Genomic DNA, 13,692 nt, shown 5'->3' with positions numbered 1-13,692 from the left:
GTAAATGCTAGGGTGTTCGGGAGAGGGGTGGGATTAAATTATGGGGAATCAAATACAAAATGGGAATTGACACAGTTACTTTTTGCTGATGATACTGTGCTTATCGGAGATTCTAAAGGAAAATTGCAAAGGTTAGTGGACGAGGTTGGGAGTGTGTGTAAAGGTAGAAAGTTGAAGGTGAACGTAGAAAAGAGTAAGGTGATGAGGGTATCAAATGATTTAAATAAAGAAAAATTGGATATCAAATTGGAGAGGAGGAGTATGGAAGAAGTGAATGTTTTCAGATACTTGGGAGTTGACGTGTCGGCGGATGGATTTATGAAGGATGAGGTGAATCATAGAATTGATGAAGGAAAAAAGGCGAGTGGTGCGTTGAGGTATATGTGGAGACAAAAAAATGTTATCTAAGGAGGCGAAGAAGGGAATGTATGAAATTATAGTAGTATCAACACTCTTATATGGGTGTGAAGCTTGGGTTGCAAATGCTGCAGCGAGGAGGCGGTTGGAGGCAGTGGAGATGTCCTGTCTAAGGGCAATGTGCGGTGTAAATATTATGCAAAAGATTCGGAGTGTGGAAATTAGGAGGTGTGGAGTTAATAAAAGTATTAGTCAAAGGGCTGAAGAGGGTTTGTTGAGGTGGTTTGGTCGTTTAGAGAGAATGGATCAAAGTAGAATGACATGGAGAGTGTATAAATCTGAAAGGGAAGGAAGGCGGGGTTGGGGTCGTCCTCGAAAAGGTTGGAGAGATGGGGTAAAGGAAGTTTTGTGGGCAATCGGCTTGGACTTCCAGCAAGCGTGCGTGAGCGTGTTAGATAGGAATGAATGGAGACGAATGGTATTTGGGGCCTGACGAGCTGTTGGAGTGTGAGCAGGGTAATATTTAGTGAAACGATTCAGGGAAACTATTTTTTTTTTTTATTTAGCCGGACTTGAGTCCTGGAAATGGGATGTACAATGCCTGCACTTTAAAGGACGGGTTTGGGATATTGGCAGTCTGGAGGGATGTATTGTGTATCTTTATACGTATATGCTTCTAAACTGTTGTATTCTGAGTACCTCTGCAAAAACAGTGATTATGTGTGAGAGAATTGAAAGTGTTGAATGATGAAAGTGTTTTTGGGGGGATTTTCTTTCTTTTTGGGACACCCTGCTTCGGTTGGAGATGGCCGATTCATTAAAATATATTTCTTTCTTTCAACACACCGGCCGTATCCCACCGAGGCGGGGTGGCCCAAAAGGAAAAACGAAAGTTTCTCCTTTTACATTTAGTAATATATACAGGAGAAGAGGTTACTAGCCCCTTGCTCCCGGTATTTTAGTCACCTCTTACTACACGCATGGCTTACGGAGGAAGAATTCTGTTCCACTTCCCCATGGAGATAAGAGGAAATAAACAAGAACAAGAACTAGAAAGAAAATAGAAGAAAACCCAGATGGGCATGTATATATATGCTTTTACATGTATGTGTAGTGTGGCCTAAGTGTAAGTAGAAGTAGCAAGATGTACCTGAAATCTTGCATGTTTTTGAAACAAAAAAGGACACCAGCAATCCTACCATCATGTAAAACAATTACAATTATATATATATATATATATATATATATATATATATATATATATATATATATATATATATATATATATATATATATATATATATATATAGTAGACAGTCATTTAGACGGTAGTTACGTTCCTGAAAACACCGTGTTAGGTAAAACCGTGTTAGATGAGCTGAAGAACTTATTGGAAAAATAGGGTTACGTTACTGAGAGCCCCAAAAAAGCCAAACAACTTTTTTTAGACCTCCACATCTTACAAAAATAAAAGTGAAATTGTAATTGTAGTTCATTGTTATGATGTATTATGTTGTTTTTACAGCTTAGGACTACAAATGTAACAGAAATAATAGTATTTCTTACCTTAAATTGTGGGTGCTGGTGTTTGTGGATGATTGTGATGAGAGTGGAGAGTTATGTTGTGGTCCTACTGGGCTGAGGTGGATGGTAGAGGTTCTGGTATTCAAGTTGATTCAGTAAAGTGATTCAGTAAGTCAGCCAAGTGATTCAATAAGTCTCAAGCCATTCAGTAATTCAGTCAAGTCATTCAGTAAGTCAGTCAAGTCGTTCAGTAAGAAAGTTAGGTGATGGTGGGGGGGGGGGCTGGGGACCGAGGGAGGTCTCCCCAGTTGAACCACAACAAGGCGGCCGCATGAGGAAAGGGAAGTTTTTTCCTTCCCGCAAACTGAACCGTGTTCAATTCATCATATGACGTGTTACATAAAATTGTGCCGCAGTTCTTCAGTCGTTCTATACCCAAATCGTGCCAAATAAACTCGTGCTAAATGACTGTCTACTGTATATATATACGCTGTATATGTTTATTTACTAAAAAACTCTACATAAATTGAAAATTGAACTTTAGCTTTTCTTTCCTTATTGCAGGAATTAGAAGGACTGGGAGCGTCCTGGGGGTTTACAGTGTTTGAGGTGACAGCAGAGAGCAACAGTGCAAATCAGGAGGCTCGGTTATCCCGAGTGGTTGCTCAGGCTCGTCAGGTAAGTCACCTCCGTTAATACTGAAGCTGTGACTTATAGAGAGGCAAACTGCAATAGCAGTGAAACTAACTACATAACTTCTCATGTTCACAGTTGCGGCAGATGTCGTGGTGTGTGACGGTGATGGTGGTGAGTGATGACTCCACCTTCCTGGCAGCTTCTGTCAAGTGGGCTCTCAAGGGCCGCCTTCTGTTGTGGTCCACTCGGTTCCTGGCCATCACTCGCCGGCCTCTCTCAGACCTATCTCACCTATACACTTCTTTCTCTATGATGAACGCCATGCTACTCATTCTGGATGCCTCCTCCTGGTAATGATCAACTACTCTGTTGTTCTTAGACACTGTCACTGTGTAACGAAAGTAAAGCAAAGTTATTTAGTCCAAGTAATACGTCAACATGTTGAGTTTGAGTATTACTCTAATTGCAGCTTGTAGAAATATCGTGTTGCATAACTATCTTTGTCACTTATGACCTGGATTCACGGGCATTTAGTACCAAGAGACAATAATACATAGACACAATATTTTTAAATATTGAAAACCCCTGAAAAGTGATCGAGACATTTGTTCTATATGGATCATTAATTATTTCAAAGGGTGAGTACCTGGATACTGGTGAATGACTCTTGTTCTAAGGAATCAAAGCTACCCTCTATCCCTTGAATCGAAGCTAATTACCTTCCCTCCCCTCTCACTCTAGAGGTCCTACATAGTCCTTACTTAATAATACCCAACACGTCCTCCTAAATTTAGGCAGCGTCGATTTCTTTTATACTTACGTAAATTTCTCGCAATACATTTTTAACATGCTAAATTATATAAAGTTTGGTTAAGTTATATCTTTTATTAGCTAAAATAAATCAAATTATTCTGTACCATAACGTCAAAAAATGGGGGGAAAAATGTATACAAGCGATAGAAACTTAAAGCTAGGCTAAATGAAAATGTTGAAGATTGAGACACTTATGCAGCATATGGGAATCTTTATTCAGGAAACGTTTCGCCACGCAGTGGCTTCATCAGTCCAATACAAAGAGGAAGGCGTAAGGAGAGGAGGAGAATGAGGTAATCAGTCCCTCAACCTGGAGTCGATGTGTTCAGTCCATCGATCTTGTAGAATGTGACATTCTACAAGATCGATGGACTGAACACATCGACTCCAGGTTGAGGGACTGATTACCTCATTCTCCTCCTCTCCTTACGCCTTCCTCTTTGTATTGGACTGATGAAGCCACTGCGTGGCGAAACGTTTCCTGAATAAAGATTCCCATATGCTGCATAAGTGTCTCAATCTTCAACATGTCGGTTTTTCAAACCATTCATCACATAAATGAAAATGGAAATCCGAGCGAACTGTAAGGTGTACTTCGCTTAAGTAATCGCGTTTTCTTACCAGTAACGTAATATATCCATCCAAGGCCCTCATAATATCTTCCAAGGGCACCATATATTCATCCAAGAAACATAATGGTGACAACGTCAAGAAAGTTAACGTTGTCACTATCAGAATTGTCATGGAAAAGTTGACTGTGGCCTGATTGTGATACTCGGGATTTTTAATATCAGCTACTCTTAGGTTATTTCAGAAAATCTAACACCATGAGACGTTTGCTTTTAGAAATTAACTAAACATTTGTCTGAATCCTTTTGGGTATGGCCGGTTTGAAAGTGACTGTTAACAAAATATCATTAACCGTTTAGGATCCATAATGCTGCTTAAAATATGCTTCCCAGCAAGACTTTTGAGATAGTAACTTGCATTCTCCTTATTATAATTTATGTTGCGTATAAACGAAAGCAACATAGAACTCCAAGAGGAACTCAAAAGTATCGAAAATATCACAAGAACAATTTATTCTGATTATTTTCAAAACAAAACATTTGTTAGATTGGGTCAACGAGAAGCATTCAAGATAACACATTACCACAATAAATAATAAATACATTTAACCTGAGAATATTTTGACGACTGATATCTTAGTACCGTTAATGATATTTACATTTGCACCACTAGACAACATAGTGTTATAGTATTATCACCCATTTTAATTCATTGCAGGAAGGCTGTTTAGAGCCTTTTATCTGTTGTGTTCATGCACTTACAATGCAGTACCTCGGTAGAATATAACATGGTGAAAATTAATTGGATTTTCGGCGCTTACATCGTAGCGTTATGTAACCTGTTCTACATCGGTATGTTAGTATTTCCATGCAGCTGTCTAGGAGGTTCCTCCTTCATCAAGTCTTTCAATATAGGAAAATTAGGGTTCGGATGCTTTGATAGTTTGCTCCTATTAAAAGCATTTCAAAGCGTCGCTCGCTGGGGTTGAAGTCAAGAGCAGAGCACCGATGACATTGAATATATACATTGTCTTGCGCAATAATTTCCTTGGCAGATCTAGCTCATCATCCTGGACAGTGACATCTTCATTAACGTTGTCAAGGAGATTTTATTCTCTGAATAATTTCCTCAAAAGCTTGTAGAACATATCGGGAATTCACTCTAATACATTACTCACGCTGAGACCTTAGTGATTTATATGCCTGGTATTGTACCCACTTATATTCAGTGCCACATAAATAAATGACACGACGTTATTCTCTACCTAAGCATTTCGTTAGAATTCTCTGATTCCACAAACTAGGCTGAAGGTATGTGATTGGTCTTAGAGGGTATAACGAGGGTTCAGTAATTATCATGATTTTCATGAAGCGATGGAATAAATTCAACTGTCTTCAACACAGGACGAGTTTTTCTTGGAAAACAAAGAGAAAAAAAAAACCAGCGGCTTCTGAATGAGGCTGGACTTCCGGATTTTCTTCTGACTAGTATATATTTTCTATTCCAGACCTTTGCCAGTTTGAAAACACATCCCCAGCTTCGTTTATTAATTTCCTTTAATTATAAGCTAGTTTAAAGGAATGTCGACGTATTTAGTTTCCCTTAGAGTTTTTCCAGCTAACAGATTAAATATCACTAAACAGGGCATGTGGTATCAATCATTAAAATCATCAGATACCATAGCATGAAGAGTTCTTAATCTTTGATGGAACTGTGCATTTTCCAGATTATGATTGCAGTTAGTCTAATCTTTTGTCCTGGCATAATAGACAGAGATGCTCAAGCTATGGAGGAAATAATGGTGCATCTGAAAGCATTTCCATATTTGTCTTTAATGTTTTGATTTTCTCACTGTGAACTGTGTATAGAAGTTCCTATTCCAGACAATTTAAATCTGATTAATAGATTTTAGACCATTTTCGAGTTAACTGTTTTTAGATGCTTGGGATATCGGACCTATTTCTTTTAGCGATTGCCTTTTTAAGTCTTTCCATGTAATATTCAGTTGATGAAGGTAGCTTTCTTTTTCTGAATTTTGGCAGACGTACAATGAGCCCCTCAAAATAAGCGTGTCAATCATAGTTGTTCTAGTTTTATCTAATTTATCTTCCAAAGTCACAAAGAATGTACAGAATTAAAATTATACACAAATAATTCACTTTCAAACTCACAATGAAGCGAACATAAGTACAAACCATACCACGGGCGGAGATAGAACCCGCGATCAGAGAGTTTCAAAACTCCAGACCGTCGCGTTAGCCACTGGACCAGCTAGCCACAATAAGATTCGTCCAACTAGGTATATTTCTACACCATAGGAAGGTTAGCATAGGCTTTGAGGGGACTTGAGCTAGAGTTCGTCATGGCCATGCTAGCTGGAGATTCGTCTGTAAAAACTTGCATTTGTGGTCACAGTGGTGCCTATGCTAACCTTCCTATGGTGTAGAAATATACCTAGTTGGACGAATCTTATTGTGGCTAGCTGGTCCAGTGGCTAACACGACGGTCTGGAGTTTTGAGACTCTGATCGCGGGTTCTATCCCCGCCTGTGGTATGGTTTGTTTGCAATCGTGTCATTACGATTTCGTGAGTAACATAAGTACAATACCGCGAAAACATAAGTAAATAATAAACACGTTTGTAGTTGTGTGAGAAGAGGTAGAGACGATGTCTCTCGGGTTAGCTCTCTTCTGTATCTTAAGTTGAGACAAGTATAGGAAAACTTTGCTTTTAATCAACAGCTTACTGTTGTAATTCAGATTTTAAATTTTGCTGATTTTGATATTTATATTAATTGATGATTTTAGGCATTTTAGAATAAAAATGTTTTCTTGTGACAAGAAGGATCGAAAACAGTATTTTGAATTTTCTTAAGACTACTTGTCACCAGTTTGTAGCAAAAAATGCCTCTTCGACTATTTCTAGAGGGTTTCTCAATATTTCTCCAAATTAACGATGCAGAACGGTCATTCAGATGATTCTTCTATTCTCCACACACCACTGAACTACAAATTTCATCAATGTACGTTTCCTATTCAACCACTGTATCAGTCCAGAAGTACAAATAGAAGAGATTGTGTAAAGTCAATGGTTTATCTTCAGTGATCTTGCAACCGAAGTCTGTACTCGATCTTGATACGATTTGCTATGATTTTCAATGATCAGGTGATGAGTACTTGCCACATAGCACAAACTGTCTGCATTGTTCAGGCAACCTCGTCAGTTTACATAATCTTAAATAAAGGCTTCATAAAGCAGAGCAAAACAAATTGAATGTATATGCGTATGTGTGTGGCAAAGAAATATAATGTAAGTAACGTTATGTAACACTAGGATAGCTAGACCAAAACCCGAGGTTCTCCAACTCTTCCTGATAACTAGACATGATGCGTAGGATTCATGTAAGCAGACAGCCGCACTCAGAGGTGCATTCACATTTATATATGTAACATAGAACCACATGCTATGTCACATTGTTCCTCCCCCCATTCCTTCTCTTTCGGATATATATCTCTTCTTGAATTAACATCTAAATTTATTTATATGTTAACTCATTATGGATAACATCCCGATGTTCTTTCACACCAGTTTTTATTCTTCACAATCTTTATATCTTTCTTGACTTTCTTTTGTCATGACTTTCTCACCAAAGAATATGTTCCACTTATCCTTGAGCCTTACTGAGCCAGTCTAGAAAAAGAATCACGACAGATATAAAGATTATTCCAATAACTGAAATGGATAAAAACACTGGTGCGACGGATCATTGGAATTCTTGCCTAACTGACTCAGCCAAGAAAGAAATAAAGACAAATAAATAAAAAAGAAATAAATTTAAGTTTTAACACAATAAGAGATACATTCAAAAGAAGAGAGTAGAAAGAGAATGTGGTGAGCAAGAGTGACATAGCCACAGCAGGAAGAGAACAGCCTAGCCATAGAAGGGAACCTGTCACCATTCCTCCCGCCTGGTTTACCATTATCTACCAGCAAAACCTAGCCATAGATGGCACTCATACACCCCCTCCCTCCACGAAATAGCTAGCTGTACTGCTCTAGCAGTTCTAACTAAAGATATACTATTCGCAGGTGTTTACCTTCCGTTAACTGTCTGTGGATTTTGGCAGTTTGACAACTGCCTTCACCTTCTCCCTTGCCTCACCTTATCAAAACTTGCAACAAGAAAAACAGTTTCATTTGGTACCCCTAATTATTCCAAAACAAAAACAATATATAAAATAATAATAATAATAATAATAATAATAATTTCACTAAAATTTTCATGTTTTTTACTATAAAATCGTTTGGAATACATAAATGGTAATAAATGAATTAACTTTAAAATGCAGTCGTTTAAAAAAAAGACATAAGGTGAAAAGTTACTGAAGTATGGGTAAATATATGTGTGGAAAACTGCATTTATCTGAATGTAACTAATTATGTACATAACAGTAAATGATAACAAAGATAATTATTATTTATCAATGTTACATAGACAAGTAGGAATTTTGGACACCTAGGTCGCAAAAAATGTCCCCCTTCGATACCTACCACTGTCATATCCACAAGTTGCTCTGGACCTATTAATTAAATGAAATATACATGCACCAGGAATACTGGTAAATCTATAAATTTGTGGACTGTATATTAAAAATGATTATATATAAATTCACATATACATAATAGAAGGAAAATATATCTTAATATCACTCACCAATTTGACTGGATATTAAGTTGTATCATACTCAGGAAAACCTCACTAACTAAATTTATGAAAACACTGGCCAGAATTATGCACAAATCTAGAGAGCTTATCTGAGGTTCCTGGAGCTGTCTTGTCCAGTCGTCTGATATCTCAAGTTATGCAGGAATGCACAAACAATTTCGCCTCCTATTTGAGAGGTGTCAATCCAATTTTAACCTCTAGAGCACGAAAAATTCTTCCCATTATATTAACGTTGTATCCAATTCAAAACCAAGATGGAGAGTCTCGTCTGCGCAGACGCAGGCTTTCCGTTTTCTATGACATAAATATTATTAAATACAGTATGGCCATCTATTTACATATAAATACTGAATTTCTGGAAAAATATATACAGTATTTTCCACACTGCGGCCGGCCGGAGTTCGTTGCTAAACGATTCAAATTACTCCTTCCTTTAGGAGACGATTCCAGCCAGTTCTGGCTTGAGTGGCTGTTTTCCTAGTAGGTCTTACTATGATTTCATCTTCCGGCATCACTTGGTCTGCGTTATCTTCCATATCACTCGTGTCACTTTCCCTCAGATTTTCATTTACGTTTGATTGAACACCTAATTCCAAGGTAATCAATTTATTAATTGTGCGTAAACTTTCCTGGCCACGACACAACACTTTGACATTCCTGACAACACCTTGTGCATCTGGGTACAATGTTAATACTTTGCCCAGAGGCCACAATGTTCGATGTTGTTCAGTGTCAATTAACACAATGTCACCTGATTGAATGGTCTGTCGATTTACTGCCTCTGTCGCACCATAAAAGTGTTAACGTAGTGTAAGAAGATAATTCCTTACGCCACACATTAGACCAATGATCAATTACTTTATTTAACATTTTAAATTTATTACACAACACTGCTGCATCATTATAATCTTCATCACTTTCTTCCGGATTATCTCTATAGACAGGGGCAGCTTCCAATTCCCTTCCACATATTAGGTGAGAAGGTGTTAATACATCTGCATCAGGTGTATCACTCATGTACGAGAGAGGCCTATTATATATACGATTTTCTGCCTCCACTAACACTGCACAGAGTTCTTCCAAATCAATTCTCTTCCGGTGTAGTACTTTGCGGAGACACCTCTTCACTGTGCCTATCAGTCTTTCGTACAGCCCCCCCATGCCAAGGGGCTCTAGGAGTAATAAATTTCCAGGTACGCCCTCGCTGGGTTAAAAGAGATTGAACATCGCTGCTGTTATTTAATTCTATCAAGTGTTGAGCACCTGCTACAAAATTTGTGGCATTATCCGAAATCATCAACCTCGGACAGGATCTCCTAGCTGCAAATTTTCGAAACAGCTGTATAAACTGTTCCGCAGACAAGTCCTGTGCCACTTCTAAATGAACTGCCCTTGTAGCAGTGCAGGTGAACAAACAAACATACACTTTCAGTGGAACATCATTTGACGTACCTGTTAAAATTATTGGACCACTATAGTCTACACCTGTTACATCAATTGGTTTCACTAATTGTACACGCTACTTTGGCAATGGTGGAGGACCTGGGTACATATAAGATCTGGCATCCACACGGCGACATATTACACAAGATTTAATCACCCTTTTTACTCTTTGCCGTCCTTGTGGAATCCAGAAAGTTTCCCTAATACAATTTAAGGTATCTTGTACCCCACCATGCATTACATTTTTATGGGCATTTAGAACAATCAAATTTGTTATATGATGAGTTTTGGGCAGTAAGATAGGGTGTTTAGCATAATCACACATTTCAGCATTTTGTAACCTACGTCTGCACCTAATTACATTGTTCTCTAAATACAGCCCCAATTTCTCTATTATAGAACCTTTCACAATTTTTCTTTCCATCATCAATTTAATCTCATTTCCATAGATTTCCTCCTGTACCCTCTTTATCCAATATTCAAGAGGATGTGAAAACTTATATGAAATATTCGTCTTGTTTAGAAATTTAAACACCAATTTAGTTACATTGATTAGTTTGGGAAAAGAAGAATACCTATTTATATCAAGGGCTAAGGAAGGACAAACTATTGGAGTGGTGGTCACAGTAATTTCAACAGGAGCAATATACACCTTTTGTACAGGCCAATTAGCTTTATTTACCAACCAGCTCGGTCCTTTAAACCATGATACAGCATTTACAAATTTAGCATAAGGTAAACCTCGAGACAAGAAATCAGCTGGATTCTCCTCACCAGGTATATGATTAAATGTTAACATATGCTGACCCAAACTATTATACTTCCCTTGCATCTGATTAATTTCAGCGACTCTGTTTTGTACGTACACAATTTTACTGTTTCCATTACGAATCCATTGTAAGGATACCTCATTATCAGACCAAATTACAGTGTCGCTAATAATTTAATTGGAGACACTTTAGCCTTAGACATAACAAGAGAAATAACACTATTACATTGAAGATAAGCAAATCCCCTGGCGTGGGATCTCCAACACTGGAATTTTTTCATAATCACCAATTAATTCATCCCACCTGTTAATGAATTCCTCAGGTAGAATTTCATCCCAAGCACATATAAGTTTCCATGCTTCCTGAATTAATAATTTCCCTCTTATAGTAAGGGGTGACACTAAACCTAGTGGATCAAAACATTTGGAAACTTCAGCAAGCAAAACTCTCTTAGTTAATTTATTGGGCATACTGTAATTATTAGGTTTCAACATTAACAAATCTCTCTCAGTATCCCAATTTAAACCCAATACATTACTACATTTTGGCACTTCATCTCCAGGGTAATCTTGACTTATTTTGTCCTTCAATTTGGACGAATTACTATTCCATTCTCTCAGAGGCATATTTGCACTTTGCATTATTTTATTAGCCTCTCCATAATTCATTAACAGTTCCTCTTCAGTTGACGTCACACCAAGGAAATTGTCCACATAAAATTGTTTGCTCATTACTTTACTCAATGGACTTCCCGTACATTTAAGGTGTGCATTTATCGTCGCTTGAAGTAGGAACGGACTGGATGTAGCACCAAATAATACGCTCCTAAAGCGAAAGACTTTCAGAGGGCTAAGTGGGTCACTAGGATTCTCAGGCCATAAGAAGCGGGTACAATCCCGGTCAGCCTCTTGTAAACCCACTCATAGGAAAGCTTTACTTATGTCAGCCTTAAAGGCATAATTTTTCATCCTGAAATTTAATAAGATATCTCTTAATTTTTCCGTCAACGACGGACCTGTCATCAAACAGTCATTTAAACTAGGTACATTTTTGTTACTCCTGGCACTACAATTAAACACAATCCTCAAAGGAGTGGGCTTAGAATCCTTCTTCACTCCATGATGTGGCAAATAGTGACCATAAATTTTGGCTTGCTCAGGAGGTACCTCTTCTATAAATTTATTAATTAACTGCTCAGCAATTATATCATTATAGGCAGTTAACAATTCTGGTGTCTTACTCAGTTCGCGGAGCTGAGCCTTTAATTGTCCATATGCCATTCTGTAATTAGAGGGCAATTCTGGATGGTTCAGTCTCCACGGAAGTCGTACCCAGTATTGTCCAGATTCAAATTTTACATCTCTCAGGTATTGTTCTTGAGTAAAAGAATCGTCTGGACTTTCTTCATTTACATTTATTCCAATGCTGTCTAATTCTCACAATCTATGCACTGGCTCAACACCATCCTTAAATCACTGCGACTCGCTACTGGGTTGATGGCTGCCACAAACATAACCATGACTGGTGACACTATTGTTGCATTCGCTATGATATACTTCATGTTTCATCGCCATAGGGAGAAGAACACTACTGAACTGGTCACCATGTATCGAAAACCCATGTTAGGTGATTTTTGCTGACGCATGTATTAACATGCGCTAAATATTTTGATAGTGCATTTATTGATCATGTTGAACGTTGGACACAATGTTCTTCTAAAGTAATAATTCTGACGCAGGAACAATTTTCTCTTCTGGACAATGTGTTATTGCAGGTGTAGTGTGTACGTACACCTGCCCTACAGCCCCATGGAGACTCAGGTGGTACAAGTAGCCAGCTGGTCACCCCATCACAACCTCACCTTCCACACTCATCTCCAGCTCTTCCCTGAGAAGTTCTCCAGGTAACTCTAGACTTTTTTAGTTAGTTAAGCTAATGAACGTGGGTCATTTATATTAACATCAAGAATATTTTAATGGAAACAATATTATTCCACTGACTTGGACGCTTCCTCAGATCTCTACTGAGACTGTTTGCAATAGCATTCATAGGTCTTCGTTCTTTGCATGTTTTGCAAATCTCAAAGTGATACACAACACTCCGTATGTGTGTGTATTCAACAAATTGGCCGTATCCCACCGACACGGCCTGTGGACGGAATGAAGGTAAGTTGTCTCAGAGAAAGGCAGCATGGTGATGCCAGCAGTCCTGCCCATCTCCGGCTGGTGTCACCATGTTACTTTATTCTGAGGAAACTTTCCCTCATTTCCCCTGTTGCTAAACTTGCAACATTACACAACTCCTGGTGACGCACGGAGACGTGTGAAAGTACTTGCGCTGAAGATTTCCATTACCTGTGGGTTTTCTTACATTGCGAAGAACGCCTGTCTCTTATTGTATTGCATATTTATATAAATATGTGTTAATAAAAACTATATATATATATATATATATATATATATATATATATATATATATATATATATATATATTTATTATCACACTGGCCGATTCCCACCAAGGCAGGGTGGCCCGAAAAAGAAAAACTTTCACCATCATTCACTCCATCACTGTCTTGCCAGAAGGGTGCTTTACACTACAGTTTTTAAACTGCAACATTAACACCCCTCCTTCAGAGTGCAGGCACTGTACTTCCCATCTCCAGGACTCAAGTCCGGCCTGCCGGTTTCCCTGAACCCCTTCATAAATGTTACTTTGCTCACACTCCAACAGCTCGTCAAATATTAAAAACCATTTGTCTCCATTCACTCCTATCAAACACGCTCACGCATGCCTGCTGGAAGTCCAAGCCCTCGCACACAAAACTTCCTTTACCCCCTCCCTCGAACCTTT

General features: G+C 38.2%; 1 protein-coding gene across 1 annotated transcript in view; it reads left to right on the top strand.

The window, feature by feature from the left end:
• Positions 1–13,692, top strand: part of LOC128696577 (probable glutamate receptor) — a 136,030-nt gene that overhangs the window by 59,549 nt on the left and 62,789 nt on the right. Inside the window, exons 4-6 of the mRNA XM_070094761.1 lie at positions 2,446–2,559; positions 2,653–2,867; positions 12,614–12,742. Of these exons, the coding sequence (XP_069950862.1) occupies positions 2,446–2,559; positions 2,653–2,867; positions 12,614–12,742 (458 nt within the window). The remainder of the gene's footprint in view (positions 1–2,445; positions 2,560–2,652; positions 2,868–12,613; positions 12,743–13,692) is intronic.

Source organism: Cherax quadricarinatus, chromosome 47 (assembly GCF_038502225.1).
Source record: "Cherax quadricarinatus isolate ZL_2023a chromosome 47, ASM3850222v1, whole genome shotgun sequence".
Classification (NCBI taxonomy): domain Eukaryota; kingdom Metazoa; phylum Arthropoda; class Malacostraca; order Decapoda; family Parastacidae; genus Cherax; species Cherax quadricarinatus.
Note: the sequence above shows the minus strand (reverse complement) of the source record. Positions and strands in the feature narration are given on the sequence as shown.